The following is a 16,668-nucleotide window of genomic DNA, read 5'->3' as shown; positions in this document are numbered from 1 at the left end:
CCCCCTTCCCTTACTCTTCTTTACAGATAAGAGAAAATTCATAATTCGATTTAACATGAATATATAAAAATAACAGAACAAAACAAAACAAAACAAAAACCCTTCACCAGCCTCGGACAAGGGTTCCAACATGGTCATATCCGCAACTGGTCATGATAATATATCAAACGCCTCACCAGGGGAACCAGTTCACCTCAGCTCAGCAGCAGCAGCAGCAGCAGCCGCGGACCTAGAAGGCAATGAGAGGTCATCCCTCCTGACCCCGTCAGCGGAAGCAGACGATGACGGCGACGGCGACGGCAACGGCGACCTCCTCACCGCCCACGAGGCGCGCGACCTGTCCCGCGGCCTGGCGGAGCGGCACCTGTCCATGCTCGGCATCGCCGGCGCCATCGGGACCGGACTCTTCCTGGGGCTGGGGGGAGCGGTGCAGACGGCCGGACCGGCGGGCGCGCTGATAGGCTACGCCGTCATCGGCCTGGTGGTGTGCGCCGTGCAGTTCGCGCTGGGGGAGGCGGCGGCGCTGCTGCCGGTGACGGGCTCCTTCGTCCGGCACGCCGAGTTCCTGGTCGACCCGGCCCTGGGCGTGGCGCTGGGGTACAACCTCGTGTACGGCAACATGCTGTCGATACCGTCTGAGATGACGGCCATCTGCGTGCTGGCCCAGTTCTGGTTCCCGGACTCGGACACGGCCGTGCCCGTCGTCGTCATCGTGCTGTCCATCCTGCTCACCGTCGCCGTCGGCATGTCGCGCATCCGCGTGCTCGGCGAGGTCGAGTACGTCTTCGCCTGGCTCAAGGTCCTGCTCGTCGTGGGCCTGGTCATCATGGGCGTCGTCATCGCCGCCGGCGGCGTCGACGGCACCCCCGCCGTCGGCTTCCGGTACTGGCGCGACCCCGGCCCGTTCGTCGAGTACCTCGTCGCCGGCTCGACCGGCCGGTTCCTGGGCGTGTGGGAGGTCCTCACCGGCGCCGTCTTCTCCTTCGCCGGCGTCGAGTCCATCGCCGTCGCCGCCGCCGAGACGCGCAACCCGCAGAGGGCCATCCCGGCCGCCTGCAAGCAGGTCTTCCTGCGCATCCTGCTCTTCTACGTCTCCTCCATCATCGTCGTCGGCATGCTCGTCGCCAGCGACGACGACCGGCTCGACGGCCAGTCCGGCGACGCCGCCCAGAGCCCCTTCGTCATCGCCGCCCAGGCCGCCGGCGTCCGCGCCATCCCGTCCATCGTCAACGCCGTCGTCATCACCTCGGCCTGGTCCTCGTCCAACCAGAGCCTGCTCGCCGGCTCCCGCGTCCTCTACGGCCTCGCCCTCAAGCGCCAGGCCCCCGCCGTCTTCCTCAGGACCACCTCCTGGGGCACGCCCTACGCCTGCATCGCCCTCTTCACCGCGCCCATGTTCCTCAGCTTCCTCACCCTCTCCAGCCGCGCCATCAACGTCTTCTGGATCTTCGTCGACCTCACCGCCGCCGGCGTCCTGGTCTCCTGGTCCTCCATCCTCCTGAACCATATCCGCCTCCGCACCGCCATGCGCGTCCAGGACATCCCCCTGTCCAGGCTGCCTTGGCATAACCGGGCTACGCTCCGTACCTCTCAGGCCGCTCTTGTCATGTGCCTGACCGTCTTGCTGACCAGCGGGTTTTCCGTGTTCTTTCCCGGCCATTGGGATACCAGCACCTTCATCTCGTCATATCTGTACGTCTCTTCTCTCCTCCCCCCCCTTCACCCGGCTCGCCCGCTCGCTCCGTCCACCCCGCTCGCTGACACGCCCAGCGACATCCCCCTCGTCCTGGGAGCCTACCTGATATGGAAGTTCCTCAAGAAGACCAGTATCGTCAGTCTCAAGAGCATCCCCCTCGTCGAAGCGCTAGATCAGGCCGACAAGGCGAGGGAGAGAATGTCCCGAGAGATCTGATACGTGATCGTACTCTGATCTTCCCGTCCTCCATCTTCCGTGCCCATTATTCTCGTCATCGTTGCAGCACACATAGACTTCTCATAGACCGAACATCAAGTTGGACAATTTCGATGGTTATTATCGCAGTATTATTAATCGAGCATCCTAAACACTCACCACACACGCAAGACATCTAGCTCAGGTGCATCTATAAGAGAAGGAAAGGAAAGAAATATGAAAACCCAGTATTGAGTGTCCCTCGGTGATGACCCAAAAATCCACTGTACGCCTCGCAATGCTCAAGAAAGACACCCCATCTATGCAAAACAAGACAAATGAAACGGATGTGACGGTCCCCTCTTGTACCCTTGCCTCCGGCGACCCTATCCTACCGGGCGTCCTTCTCGCTCCAACCCCCCCTACGGCATGACACCGTGACGCCACTGCTCGACCCGGTTGATGTTGGGGTGCAGCGCATCCCCAGACATGGGCATCGGCATCTGCATGCTCCCACGGTACCCATTCATATTCGTGCCAAGCCCGGCACCGTACCCGTACGCAGACGGCTGCTGCATGCCCATCTGCTGGCCCCCGAACCCGCCACCGGCGTAGTACGCACCCAGGCCCACGGCAGATCTGTGCCTGGCCATTTTGAGCTGCTGCGGCGGCGGCTGCTGCGGAAGCTGCAGCGACGGCTGGCGCTGGTGTTGGTTCTGGGTGGCAGGCTGCTGCAGGGAAGTGGTAGACAGCCTCGCCGCCCCGCCCTGTCCGTCATTGTACAGACCGCCTTTGAAACCGCCGGATCGGTCCGCGCCGGACGAGGGTATCTGCTGCTGGTAGTTCGTCCGTCGTGGGTAGGCAGATAGCATGTCTGCCATGCTGAGACGCTTGCTCATGCTCTGGGACTTGGCGTGGCCCTGCTGGCCCTGCTGGCCCTGCTGGCCCTGGGTCTCGGTCTGGGGCTGGGGCTGGTCCCCCCTGTAGCCCATTTCCCGTTCGCGTGCCTGCTTCTCGGCCTGGAGACGTGCCCTCCTCTGGCCTAGCGTCTCGTCTTCTTCGTTGACGGCCGCGGCGCCAGCCTCGTCGGCACCGGTAGGTCTGCCCTCGTCCAGCAGGTCGCCGAATTGGCTGAGGAGCTCTGCCGAGAAGGCGCTGCTGACGGGTCGTGCGGGTGGCAGGGACTTGGCGTCCAGACGGCGCTTCCTCTCCCCCAGAGTCTCCCCTTCCACCTCTGGCTCTTCGGGTCCGGCTGCTGCATGCTGGTCATCATTCAGGTTGCTGGCGCTGCCACTGCGCGAGTGTGAGTAGGCCGGGATGGGGCCGGACAGCGTGGCCAGGTTGATGGCGCTACCGTTGCGCGAGTGCGAGCTGGCCGGGACGAGACCGGACAGCGTGGCCGTGCTGGCACGGTTCCTGGCCGCGGCGGGGAAGGCCATGCTGGCGCGGGGGTCGAGCCCCTGCAGACGGGCGCGGCGGTGGCTGAGCGGTTCGTTGTCCTCCATCTCGCGCTGCTCTATGAGCCCCGCGGGCTGGCCGAGGTCGGCCATGGACCTGGCGCCGAGGCGCTTGGCGGCGATCAGGGCCAGCGGCACGTCCTCGTCGTCGGAGCCGTTCTGGTCGCGGTGGGCGTCGGGATCCTCCCACACCAGGTTGACACGCTTGCTCTGGCGCTCCTGACGCTGCCGCTCGGCCACGGCGTCCATCTCGAGGAGCGTCATGTGCGACGACTCGCCGTAGGGGCGCTGCGTGCGCTGCGCCTGCTGGTGCTTGCGCTGCTGGAGCTCGGCGAGGAGCGTCGTCGGCTGGCCGTTGAAACCCGGCTCCTCATCCGCGTCGTCGTCGTCGTCGTCGTCGCCGCCGCCGCCGTTCCTGCTGTTGAGGGCCTGCGTCTCCGAAGTCTCCGAGTCGGACCGGACATCGGCTGCTGCTGCCGCGGCGGCGGCAGCGGCTTCTTCTTCTTCCTCCTGGGTGGCCTTCTTGTTTCGCCTGAACCATGCGAACGACGACTTCTTCTTGGCTTCCTTGGGCGGGCTGGGTGCGGGGGCGTCGGCGAGGTTGGACGGCGAGGTCGGGACGCGGTGGTGTCCCTTCTTCTTGTTGCCATGCATGCCGTCGTTGTTGGGGATGCCGTTGCTGGCGAAAGCGTCGGCCGGCGCGTTGGTCGAGGCGTCCAGGAAGCTTTCGAGCGTGTCCATGGCGGACCCGTCCTGCGCCGGCTTGACCACCTCGGCCATCGGCGGGGCGGGGGGCAGGTCGAAGAAGGCGCTGGCCCGCAGCTGAGGAGGGAGGTTGTTCAGCCGCGTCATGCGCACGGCAGCACGGTCCGGTTGGGACAGTTTCTGTGGCCGACGCAGCGGGGACGACGGGTCTTGACCTCCTGCTCCCTCGTCGCGGTGCTCCTGCCGCTGCTGTCCCTCGACGGCGTCAGCTGGCTTGCCTGACTCATCCTGCGGTGCCGGGTGGGTCTGGCCCTGTTCCTGCTGCCGATCAGACGATGTCGAGGGAGGCTCCGAGATGGAGGCCCATCGGACGTGAGACAGGGCTCCAAACGAGTTCCTCTGACCGGCAAGCGGGTCCGGCAGCCAGGAATCCCTCGATGCTTCGGCACCGACGTCGGGCATCTCCGAGTGGCGCCTCATCTTTTGCTTCTGCTGCTGCTGCTGCTGCTGCTGCTGCTGCTGCTGCTGCTGCGCTCCCGGTGCGTGGTCTGTCGCCATGACGCTCAGGACCTTGGACCGCCGGGCGTTGTGCTCGTGCGTCTTCTGCTTGGACAGCTTGGGCGGCAGGTTGAGCATGGCTGGCACGCGGACCGGGTAGTACCGCATCTGGCGGCCCGTGTCCTGGTCCACGTACGTCTGGGGCGGCACGGCCATGCCCGTGGGGTTGAAGTGCGCCGCGGGCGCGTCGGATTCGCCCCCGACCGCGGGCACGGCCGGGGCCTGTGCGGGGGGCTGCGCCGAGGCCTGCGCCGAGGCCTGCGCCGAGGCCTGAGCGGGGACCAAGCCCAGGGCTCGTGCCAGGGAGTCGTCCGACTCGGGCTCCCAGTGCACGCCGTCAAAGTCCACGAAGGCATCGCGTGCCTGCTGGAAGGTGGCGGCAGACTGGGCGCTGAGCGGCCTCGGCTGCTCCTCCTGGGTGTAATGCGAGCTGGGAGGTCTCGTGTCGTCCTGAGTATAGTGGGAGCTGGGGGGTCTCGGGTCATCCTGCTCCTCCTCATGAGGCGCCGCCGCTGCATCCCCGGAGGGTGCTTCTTCGGCCGACAGGCTCATCGGGGTGACGCCACGGTTGAGGATGTGGGCGAGCGAGCTGTTGATGTCGTCGTCGTTGTCCGTGTCCCAGGGGTTGCCGGTGGGGATTGCGTCATCGTGGATGGACTCGGCGGCATCGGCGGCATCGAGAGCGTCCCGGCCGAGCGAGGTAGGCTCCGACTCAGATATGTCGGCGAGCGACAGGGGCTTCGAGGTGGACAGGACACTCCTGACGGAGTCCTTCCCGGGGCCGTGGCGGGCCAGTCCAGCGGGAATGTCCTGCCTGTCGACGCCGATGTTGCTGATGTTGCTGCTGTCGCTGTTGTTGTTGTTGTTGTTGTTGCTGTTGTTGTTGTTGTTGTTGCTGCTGCTGCTGATGCTGACGTAGCCGGCATCCACGTCGGGTCGGCCAGAAGACGAGTTCTTGGATCCGGAGCGGAGGCGGCCGGTGAGGGAGTGCGTGGGGGACATGATGAAGCCTCCGGGCGAGTATCCGCCTGTTCTCGCGGCGCTGTTCGTGGCGACGATGGACGACGCGTTGGACAGGTGCCGTTTCAGCTGGACCGAGGGGGGCCGGCTCTGTGTGTGGCTGTGACTTGGGCTGTAGGTGGCGGTTGTCTGGGTCTGTGTGCGTTTGAGCTCGCTGTCTAGTTGACGGATGGCATCGCCGATGGAGCTGGTGCTTGTGGACAGCCTCTCGGCTGCGGCCTCGAGGTTGGCAACGTTGCTGTTGTTGCTGCTGCTGCCGTTGGCGTTGGCGCTGCTGTGGGCGTTGACTTGCCGATGCAGCGGAGGCGAGGCGATGGGAGGCAGGGGAGTGTTGCTGCAGGAGGATGTGCGGGTTGGAGGTAGGGAGATTGGTCTCGGGTGGACGATTTCGGATTCGGGGAGGATGCTGCTAGTCGTGCGGAGGAGAGGGAAGATTTGGCTGTTCAGAGGGGGGGGGGAGGTGGTGGGAGATGACAGAGCTGTGGAGGCTCGGGCATCACGACCAGGGGCTGCCGACCTCGTATTCGTCGTCGTGGTTGTCGCGGCGGATTTGGCCGACGGGGTATTATGGGGTCCAGGTTGGTGTGGCTTGTCGGATAGAGGCGGCGAGATGAGATGAGGCTGCTGATTGATGAATACGGAAGTGTCCTGGTGATGACGGCCGGGAGCAGCAGAAAAATGAGCGGTGGAGGAGGAGTGATTCCTGGCAGCAGAGAAGAAAGAGTAGGAAGTCGGTTTGCGTTGCTGCTGCTGCTGCTGGAGTGCAGAGAATTCCGGTGACGCGGGCGTCGCTGGTGTTACTCCCGCGACAAGATGTGGCTGAGTCGACATGATGTGCGGCTGGAAAGGAGCGTGGCCGTTCTGAGCAGTCGTATTGTCGATATTGGCGGTAGTATTAGTACTCTTACGAGCAATCTTGTTGATGCTACGAATAATAATAGTACTGTGTTCACTCGTAACGGTGTTCGTGTCGTTGTTGTTGCTGCTGTTCTTGTTGTTGCTGCTGTTTTCGTCGTCGTCGTCGTCGACTATTAGACTGTCAGGAGTCAAGATGGCGTTTGGTGGTGACGGAGGAATGTTTTTGGAGACAGGGTCCGCCGACGGTGGCATGGTCCATCTAGTAATCTGTCTTCTGCCTCTGCTCTGCTCCTTTTCTTTTTTTTCTTCTTTTTTTTTTTTTTGGAAAGAGCCAGCTGTATCTTGACTGTATATTTCTTTTTTTGGTCTGTTTTCCTTTCCTGGGACTCTCCAGCTAAGGGATGCAGCTTGTGTTATCTCGTATTGTGACTAGACCAATGTGGAACGAACCGGTCAGTCAAGGGCCCCCCCAGTCAGTTCCCTAGGCACTCGTATCGCCTAGACAGGAATGGAGGAGGAAAGGTATGAACCTGAAGCGTGGAGTTGTTTGTTATTTCGGGTGTCCCGGGGGGGGAGTGAGTGGACAAAAAAAAAAGAAGGAAGACAGAGGAGAACAAAGAAACAGGACGGAAAGAGAAGAACAGAGAAAAGAAAGGACCGGGTTCTCTTCTAGCTCTCTACTGATGATGGCAGCTGATGCAAGGACGTCGCGAGTGATGAGGTGGCGGCGGTGACGATAAGCCCCCATGTACTCTCTACCCGTATGCGTGTGCTCCAGTCGTATACGTATTCTCAATCCAAAATCGTGAGCAGATGCCAGATGCCGTCTGGTGGTAATCTCCAATGATGCGGGTGCGACAAGAGAGAGACAGGGACAGAGAGATAGAGGTGGCAGGCTGTCGATTGTTGGTTGGGAAAGATGACGAGGGGGTGTGCTAATCAAAGACACATGTGCTGATAAGTGCTCGTAAGGTAGTAGCAGAGATAGGAAGGCCGAGCTCAGGTCAGACAATGCGATGATGCTGTCGAGCTTGTATGATACTGGGACATGTACGAGCATGCAATCTGCATCTGTACTCCGACTCCGTACACGCAAGTAAGTAGGCTCCAGAGTCTAGACACTCCACGCCGTACAGGGAAGGGAATCGAGGAGGGAGGAGGAGGAGGAGGAGAGAGAGAGGGGGGCGGGGCGGAAGAGACGGGATGAGAAGAAAAGAAAAAGACAGGGAACATGTACATTGATGTGCAGTATCATCCGCTTCAGTCCATGCACCGCATCGCGATTGCCAGAGTAATATGTATCGATGCGAACAGCTTAGCCTCTGGGAAAAAAGAAAAGAGAAGGGGGGGGGGGAAGGGATAGACGAGCAAAGCAAGGAACCAAGCATCATTATCCGTGGACCGTGACATTACGGTATCCGTATCCGTACTCCGTATTGACGAAGTAATACAAGATGCATGTAAATAGGATCAAATCACCCGGCCCCATGTGTTGACTCTCGCGTGGCCTCGTTACGGGTATCCGTACCTGTATCACGAGTACATCTTACCTACGGTGCAGCCCAGTACGGGTAAGACCTCACGAGCAACAGTATCCATCTACGGTGGTGCTCGTACAGGATAATCCGTACGTGATACGAGCATCATACTGGTAATCACCACCAGTACCAGCGGTATCAGTACGGCGTACGGGGCAGTACATGATACGTACATAGATGCTCCGTACTCTGTACTCTGTACTCCGTAACCTGTAATCTGTACACTATCCGCAGCAATAATGGCAATAATAGACTTCTCGACCCTCGTATCCTCCTCTTCCATTCCGGTTTTCTTCTCAGCACCGCGGGACTGCGCATGTATCACCAGGCATGCACCAGATACACCAGGACGTCGGCCCCAACGGGCTGGACTCTGACTAGCAGGGATCATCGACAGCCAAGCACGAGCAGGCACTGCTGCATTGGCAAGCAGCCTCTGACATTGCAGGGGTTTCCAAACGATGACGGTTACATTATGGCAACATCCGACCGATATCCTTCTTTCTCTCTCATCTCTTCACTTCTTCTTGCCTCTCTCCGTCCTCTCTCTCTCCCTCCCTCTCTCTCTCTCCATCACGCGTGCAGATCTGTACACTGACATTATCCTTTCCGGAAATCTCTCCCTACATCCACAGGGCCACCTGCAAGCTTCTCCTTGTTTTTCCCACCATGTACCCGTGCCGGGACGGTGAGCAGCATCTGTACACGGGGATGGGCTGACAGCTTTGGATATGGTTGGATTAAGCATGGAAAGTAATCAATAACATCACTGTTCCTCTCCCGAACTGATAATCAAGATAACAATGATACGACGATGCAATCCCCTCCTACAGGTACATGTGTCATGTAGACTCTGCCCGTACTCGTGGCTGTAGCTCCTCCAAATCTTCTCCTCTAGACTCCACGCTACCCCCTCCCTCCCCACCACCAATTGAAACAATGTCTCATCCAGACGACCCCATCTCCAGTCTTTGACTCTCTAGCAAATCTCTGTATCTCTGTACCTGCCAACTGCAGTCCCCCCCCCCCCCCCCCCCCCCCCCCCCCCCCCCCCCCCCCCCCCACCTTCGGTTGTTTGCAGCCCGGGATTGTTGTCTGTCTCATTGCTGGCCCGGCCACTGGCATCGGCCTCTTTCTTCGAGGACGAACATGCAGCCCTTGTACGTCGTCGAGAGGGGTCGATGAGGTGCAGAGCCATGCCGGACACCCGCTTTGCGTAGGTACGTCGCCCCAACCTCTCCGCGGTAACGTCGATACAGGTCTCCTCGAGCATCTCTCTCTCTGTCCTGGATGGAAGGATTCCTCTCCATGTCTCTCATGACAGCTCGTAAGTCGCGAGCAGCAAGCTCTCGAGGGCGTCCGCTGCGAGGAGGAGACTTTCCTGATCCCCCGATGTGATGTAGCGGCGGGATGCGAAGCCGGAAACGGACCCAGCTGGGAACACCTCCCTCGAGGGCAACCTACCTTGATCGGGGCCATATGGCCTTCGCACTTCATCCGAACCCTCCTTCTCTCCTGGGGAGACCGATGCTTATCGTGAGGCATCGTGTCCCGAATTTTCGCGGTCGAGAGAGGGAGCGTTGTTCCTTTTATTGTATGGTGACGCGTTTGTAGATGTAGAGTGAGAAACCGCCGATTTAATTCTCATCATTCAACTCCTCCACTGCAGTACTCCTCACTCCATTACTCCGTGCAGATTGCAGATTACACAATCCGGAAACGGAAAACGGTTTTGCTGGCATTGACTGTCGGTGGCCTCCATCCTTTTTTTCCACCAACTCTGGAGAAGCCCTACCCTCCTCTCTCCGAGTCCCTTTTCTTTTGTGGTGCCGCACGCGTACACATGCACACACACACACACACACACATGCACACCACAATCACTCACTTACTCACTCACACACACAGTCGTAGCCATGTGTTATACCATCATAGGTTCGAGTTCCTAGCCTTTCTGCACCGCTGCTTTTCCTTCTTGCCCTGTCCTCTCCCTTCTCCGTTCAATGTTTGGACGAGCATGGACAGGATAGCCCTGCATCGTCCGTATCTGGTTCCGATACCAGACCGGCTACTGTTCCCTTCTCTTCTCTTACCACTCCGTGCGCCGGCTGCTTGCTGGATCAGACCTACTCTTCCCGTCTCTTTTCAGCCTTGCCTTGGGTCCTAGGGTTTACTCTTCTTTCTTTCTCTCTGAACCCAACAGCACAGCTGATTATCAATCTACTAATCCCATATTGTCATGACTGACAGAGATCGGTACGGTCGGGCCCTTTTTAGTGGAAGAAGAAGGAGGAGGAGGAGGAGGTGTCGATGCGGATTCCCATGGTCATCATATCAATCACCAGTCTGCGACCCCCACCAGACCAGATCTGGCAGCAAGACGTCGTTGTATGGTGAGGGCAAACTGCTTCCCAGGTTGGCTCCAAGGTGCTGGGCATATCTGGCAGCCAGGGCTGGCAGCCATCTCGATGTCGCCGGGCTGCGCACGCTGCCATCGTATTCGTACAGTCTCCGTAGATGATCATGGTATACTCTGTCAGACTTGTCCAGGATCTGTCGGAGATGGGACGCCTTGCTGGCTTTTTCTGGCTCTCTCTCTCTCTCTCCCGATCGATGGCAATGTCCCGACGAGGGGGGCCAATGTGCCCAACGGCGCGCGGCGCATGTGGCGGCACATCTCTCTCTCTCCGTGTATGTGTCTACATGTATGCAGGAAAAAGAAAAAAGTATCGCTCTGGAGGTCCCCCCCCCCCAAAAAAAAAGAAAACCCCACCGACAACACATTGCGCTTGCCTGCGTGGCGTGGGGGGACCGCTGTACATCGGAACTGTCTTCCGCAGACGTGGACGACGCCTTGGCTTGCGCGCCCGCGCAACGGCTGGTGTCCTCTTTCTCTCTTCACCATCGTCTGCCGTGATAGTACGGCGTATATGGTACAGTGTAATATACTATATTCGTATTGAGAAGTCGAGGAAGCGAAGTATGCCCCCCCCCCCCCCTCCTCTGTCCGATGGCTGGTTTCGGCTGTGTGCGTGTCAAGGTTACGGCCATCATGATGCCGCATGGGGGTAGTGGCATGAGTGTTCAGTTACACGCAAACGTGGGTAGGGTGGTTGGTGAGCTCTTCCTACAGAGATAGAGGAGGATATCGGATAAGAAGTCGGAACAGATCATCATCTCCCTTTGATGAAGCCGAAATGGGTCAACCGATGTTCACCAGGGGGGAGGGGGGGGGGAGCCATGCTCGCTGCCCTTGCTAGCCCCCCTCCCCCATAAGGAAATTGTCGGTGTGGGAGTTGCGGTAGATGCGGTACCGTAACTACTATGGGGTAGAGTTGACGGGGAGCGATAATGACCGCAAGATCCAACGGTCAAACTGGGATGTTCTACGCCACGGGGAAGAGAAGAGGAAAGGAAATCTGATGATTAGTCGCTCAGTGAATGTTGATTGTTGTTACGGTGTGTGTAGACAAAGAGAGCGAGGCCTGGATGTGAGCAAGCCATATATCAAGTCCTCGAAGTGTGTTGGTGGCGGTGGCAGAATGCGTACGTAATCATATATCCACGACGTAATAATGGCCGGGAACGGAAGGAGGGAGAGCGAAGAGGGGCAGAATCGCCATCTGCGTTGCGCTTGTATGGAGAAAGTTTTTTTAAGCGTTCGGAAAGACAGGAAGTAGAAAAAAAAACTTTGATACGTAAGTGTTACGGATAACTAGGGGGGCATTAATATATTAAAGAAGCCCAGCCGTAGCATCAAATCATGCACTGCTGCACAGCTCTGCGTTATGGTGTCCTACGACTGAGAGATCCAGGAACCCGCACCCGGTTTGCGCCTACCCCGGGTACATGACTATTCTATTCCTTATAATCTGCACTCTCTTGCTCACTACCAGACTCTGGTAGTCCTGCTACCTGAGTCCCGTGTAGTGTATTAGTAGGAAGCTAGAATCCATGAGCCCCACCGTCTTCGGCTGCGAAAAAAAAAAAGATCGTGACCTGAACCAAGGCCCAGCGACCAATTCGGCGCCACCGATGGGCGAGATACTGTGTCAGCGCTGCAGCCGTACCTCATCACTCTTCTGGTAACTCCCACCAACGTCGCCCCCTCCTCTCTCTCACCCATATCTCTCTCCTCGCCATAACTAGCAAACTCTCTTTTACCTTTTCCATACTATATCGAATTCTGGTTTCTGGTTCTTTTCCGTTTTCCGTTCCTTTTCCTCCTCTTATCTACTACTCTTCGTGCGTGGGGTGTGTTCTCGGCAAAACAGAGTGTCGTGTGCACACAACTCGCACTCAACCATCCCCCTCCCCCTCCCATCGTCAGTCACCTTGGGCACATCATCGTCACAAGTACCTCTCTCTCTCCTTACCCTCCCCGCCTTGCCGGACCGCCCGTCATGGCCAAGCCAGACGAGCCACGAGGGCGGTTCGCTCCCATCCCCATCGAGACAACGTACGAATCATATCGCAAGAGTCCGAGGAAGCAACACTCGAGCCATACTGCCACCTCGACGACAGCACATACCGATACACCACAGCGACAATCTACGCACATTGGGCCCGCTCCCGTACCGACACCCGATGCATCGCCAAGATCACAGTCTCCTGCCGCCGCCGGTGCCGGCACGACGGATGCTCATGGTGGTCAACGCCGCCGCTTCGCACCCCAGCTCATCGAGTCGTCGCGGAGGGCTCGCCGAGTCGGTGACGCCGGACCGGCTACGAGACCGACCGACAAGACCGACATAACACCCTACACCAAGAATATCTACACGGCCAGCAAGCCCAAGGTGCGCCGGGGAGGAGGTGGCGGCCTGGACTCTGCCGGCGGTGCCGACGGCGAAGGGGGGCAGCAGAGCCGTCCGAAGCCCCACCGCCGCGAGTCCGAGGAGGAGGCCGTGCAGGAGTACCTCCTCCAGCTGGCGGCCAAGGAGGCCGCCCTGGCCGTCTTCCCCAACATCCGTGCTCGCGAAGGTGGCGTCACGCACTTCTACTACCGCGAGAGCTCCGGCAGCGAGAACTCGCCCGAGGCGGCCTCGCCGGCGGACGATGATGAGCAGCAGCAGCAGCGGCATATGCCGCGCACGCGACGCAAGTCGTCTAGCCTCGGACTCAGCTGGTGGCACAAGTACATGCAGGAGCATGCCCAGCGGATGGCCGTCGACGACGGTGATGACCAGAAGGAGGAAGAGCGGGAGGAGAAGCCGGAAGAGCAGAAACTGTCCCCTGCTGACCAGCGAGGCCAAGACATCAGCATGATGTCCGATGCCGAGCTGGACAGCATGGACCTCTCGGCCCCGCCGGATCCCCTGTGGACGACGAGCCGGCGGCCCTCGTACCACCGCGACTCGATGACGGACTCCTCCGCCATCGCCGGCGGAGCCATGGGACCGCCCGCTCCCCCGCACCTGCTCCGGGGATCGTACCGCGAAGACTCGTCCATGACGGACGCCGCCCCGCTCGTCGGCAGGGCCCCTGAGATGCCCTTCCCCTCGTCGGCGTTCAAGGCACCGGCCGCGCCGGCACAGGCGCCCTCCGCGGCGCCGCCCATCGGCTTCGGCAGGCCGTTTGCCGCCTTCGGCATGAAGCCCGACTCGGCACAGGCCCAGCGCCTGCGCAAGATGGCGTCGCCGCCCATGCTGGGCAGGGACCTGACGTTCAGACGGTGCCCCTCCCCCAAGGCCACCAAGCTGGAGCCGAGCCACCCGTTCGTCTTCGCCCATGACGACTCCCGGTACCGCGACGTGTCTGGCAACGGCGGCCTGTGGCACGGCTACTGCTACCGCACCCCGTCGGGCAGGGAGACGACCGTCAACCAGCCTGGCGGTGACGGTGACCACGCCATGCCCATGACCGAAGAGCCCTCCTCTGCGGACCAGGGCGTTGAGGAGCAGCGACGACAGCAGAAGCCCACCGCTACCGCAGACGCAGAAGAGGCAGAGGCGGAGCGCAACGCCAAGATAGCCAAGGAGTTCAACGACGAGTTCGTCACCCAGATCTACAACTACCTGTCCCTGGGCTATCCGGCCACGGCGGGCGTCTTCGACGAGGAGCTCTGCAAGGTGAGCCACATCAGCGTCGCGGAGCTCCGGTCCCGCGACGAGGAGCAGATGGCGATGGGCCACATGGTCGACATGCCGCTGCACGACGACAAGGGCCATTCCACCTGTCCCAGGTGGAGGGCTCTCAAGGTCTACGTCACCGAGTGGGCGAGGCAGCATCCCAACTTGGACGATCTGGATCCCCTGGCTTGGGGGGTGAGGAGGAAGAGTGGAGGGTGGGGTTTCTGATCTTGATCTTCTCCTCTGACCCTCCCTTCTCCCTCTTCCTTCCTGCTGGGAGCGAGAAGAGAAGGGAGAGGAAGCAAGCAGGACGGTGGATTGATACGAGACTTTTATATCGTCATTACTTGGGTGCAGCATGGAGTTTCTTTCTTATCTCGCCGTTTATTTGTTTCTTGTTTCGTCTCTTGTCCTTGTTTTTCTTTTGAGTGGTTGAAACTTGGGAGATTGATATATACGTATATAGGTAGCATCGTTTGTTTGTTTGCATTTGCTTGTGGGATAGCGATGGGTCTTTGATGTGCTTACAAGGTACACGGAAAATACGAACTTGATATTACTGTAGTCGATATCACTACGTTGGTAAACCTGACATGAGCCGTCACGAACATGGAACTGCTGTTTATGTGACTACGTCGGCAAATCCTGACATTAGTTGTCACGATTCCATGAGCTGTTGCGTCAAAACGTTGCATTTTCATCTCACCTACTACTTTTCTGTGTGTATTGACATCTAGACATATATAAAGAAAATTAAAATGCAATAACTAGAAAACGCCAAAAGACGATAGGAAAAGAATCAGGGGAAAAAAAAAAAAGCACAGAAACCGGCCTCCGATAGACGGCGTAGTCAGTCTCCTTGAACAGGACATGATAAGACTTGACTAAGAATAGACAGGTCAGAACCAAGGAGTAACACGACAAGATCAACAAGAAAGTTCTTTATATAATAGAAACTTTTTATATGAAAGAATGATTTTTTTTATACCTAGAAAAAAAAAGGAACAAGAACAGAACAATACATCTACCTCTTCTTGGCAAACGACTTGGCCACCTTCTGAACCTTGGCAGGCGGTGCAGCCTCGGCGTCACTGTCGTCGTCCTCGCCCATGGACTCGTCGACATCGTCGTGGTCGACCTCGTCCTCGCCGAGGGAGTCGTCAGCAGCCTCGGCGTCGCTGTTGTCAGCGTCATCCTCGGAGACATCCTCCTCGTCGTCGGTGGAGACGCCGTTGAGGATGGCGGCGGCGGCGGCGGCGGCGGAAGCAGCAGAGTGATCGTGACCGTCACCGTCGTCGTCGTCGTCGTCGTCGTCGTCGTCGTCGTCGAGGACGTAGTCGCCTCCTCCTCCAACCTTGGCGGCGCGGCCATCCTCTCCCTCGACGTAGATGACATGCTCATCGTCGTCGTCGTCGTCGTCGTCATCCCTGCTCACGCCACGACGGCTGGACACATGCCCGGCACTGCGCTGCATCCTCCTGCGCATTTCCATCTGGCCCTCGAGCAGGTCCAGCTTGCCCTTGAGGGCGAGCAGGCTGCCCAGACCTTTAGCCCTCTCGGAGAGGACCTTCTGCAGGCCCGAGAGGCTCTGGATCACCTTGGGCTGCGAGGCCAGGGCGCCGCCGTGCGCCACGAGCGTGTACTGCACCCACACCATCAGGCTGCCGGCGCGGCCGGGGCGGCGGTACAGGCGCGAGGCCAGCTTGGTCAGCAGGTTGCCGGCCAGGGTGCTGTCGATGGTCTCGATGGTGTTGCGTATCGTGGCGAGGTCCTTGGTGTGCAGGCACGACTCGAGTAGGTCCGTGTCGTCGGTGCGGAGCGCCTGCGAGAGCACAGTCGTCAGGGACTGATGGGACGGGGGCACGAGGGCGACTGTGCGGTTGGAGGCCACGGCCGCGGACGAGGAGGTCTTGCCGCCGTCGCCCGGCTGCTGCTGCTGCTGGGCCAGGAGGAGGGCGGACACGTCGATGGCCTCGTTGTTGCGGAGGAGCTCGCCGAACGTGGCCTCGCCGCCGTCCTCCTCGTCCTCATCTTCTTCTTCCCTCTCCACGCCGTTATTCTTGCCATTCTTCACCGCCGCTGCCGATGTCTTCTTGTCGCTCTTGCTATCGTCTATTTGTCGCTGCTGCTTCTTCTCGGTACCTTCCTCTCCATCTACCTCCTCATCGTCGTCGTCGTCGTCGTCGTCGTCGTCGTCGTCGGACATGTCCTCGTCGCTGGCGGCGTCGGAAGAGATATCAATCGTCTCGACCTCGGTGGTTCCCAGCACGTCAGTGTCTGCTACTGATGCTCGCGACTCGTCGATTGTGCCCTTGGAGGGCACCTGGGCGCTGGGCTTGACTGTCGGGGTGGCAAGCTTTCCGGGTGCCTTGCGTTTGGTCGACATTGTGTGACGTGTGTGTGTGTGTGTGTGTGTGCGTCGTGGAGGAAGACGAAGAGATTTATGACGGGAGTAGTCAAACTTCTAATACGATTGGAATCGCAGTGGTTGAGAAGAAGAGATGCCCAACAAGGAAGAACAGGGCGCTGCCTCCCCTTTGAGATTGAATTCAAATGAAGCGAGAGTAGAACGA

The 16,668-nt window shown here is 59.3% G+C and overlaps 4 protein-coding genes across 4 annotated transcripts; 2 read left to right on the top strand and 2 right to left on the bottom strand.

The window, feature by feature from the left end:
- Positions 1 to 130: 130 nt before the first annotated feature.
- On the top strand, positions 131 to 1,912 carry GMORB2_7576 (uncharacterized protein; the record flags this gene model as incomplete). The annotated part of the gene is made up of 1 exon (XM_035469541.1): positions 131 to 1,912. The coding sequence occupies one exon, from the start codon at positions 131 to 133 to the stop codon at positions 1,910 to 1,912; it is 1,782 nt and encodes a 593-aa protein (XP_035320635.1).
- A 401-nt stretch (positions 1,913 to 2,313) lies between these two features.
- GMORB2_7575 (uncharacterized protein) lies at positions 2,314 to 6,462 on the bottom strand (the record flags this gene model as incomplete). The annotated part of the gene is made up of 2 exons (XM_035469540.1): positions 2,314 to 5,371; positions 5,612 to 6,462. The coding sequence occupies 2 exons, from the start codon at positions 6,460 to 6,462 to the stop codon at positions 2,314 to 2,316; spliced, it is 3,909 nt and encodes a 1,302-aa protein (XP_035320634.1).
- A 5,968-nt stretch (positions 6,463 to 12,430) lies between these two features.
- Positions 12,431 to 14,323, top strand: GMORB2_7574 (uncharacterized protein; the record flags this gene model as incomplete). Its single annotated transcript, XM_035469539.1, has 1 exon — positions 12,431 to 14,323. One exon carries the CDS (start codon positions 12,431 to 12,433, stop codon positions 14,321 to 14,323), a length of 1,893 nt encoding a protein of 630 aa, XP_035320633.1.
- A 796-nt stretch (positions 14,324 to 15,119) lies between these two features.
- GMORB2_7573 (U3 small nucleolar RNA-associated protein 5) lies at positions 15,120 to 16,481 on the bottom strand (the record flags this gene model as incomplete). The annotated part of the gene is made up of 1 exon (XM_035469538.1): positions 15,120 to 16,481. The coding sequence occupies one exon, from the start codon at positions 16,479 to 16,481 to the stop codon at positions 15,120 to 15,122; it is 1,362 nt and encodes a 453-aa protein (XP_035320632.1).
- Positions 16,482 to 16,668: the final 187 nt, after the last annotated feature.

The sequence above is a fragment of the Geosmithia morbida genome (assembly GCF_012550715.1).
Source record: "Geosmithia morbida isolate 1262 chromosome Unknown scaffold_9, whole genome shotgun sequence".
NCBI classification, from domain to species: Eukaryota; Fungi; Ascomycota; class Sordariomycetes; order Hypocreales; family Bionectriaceae; genus Geosmithia; species Geosmithia morbida.
This window is presented reverse-complemented; position numbering and strand designations above follow the sequence as displayed.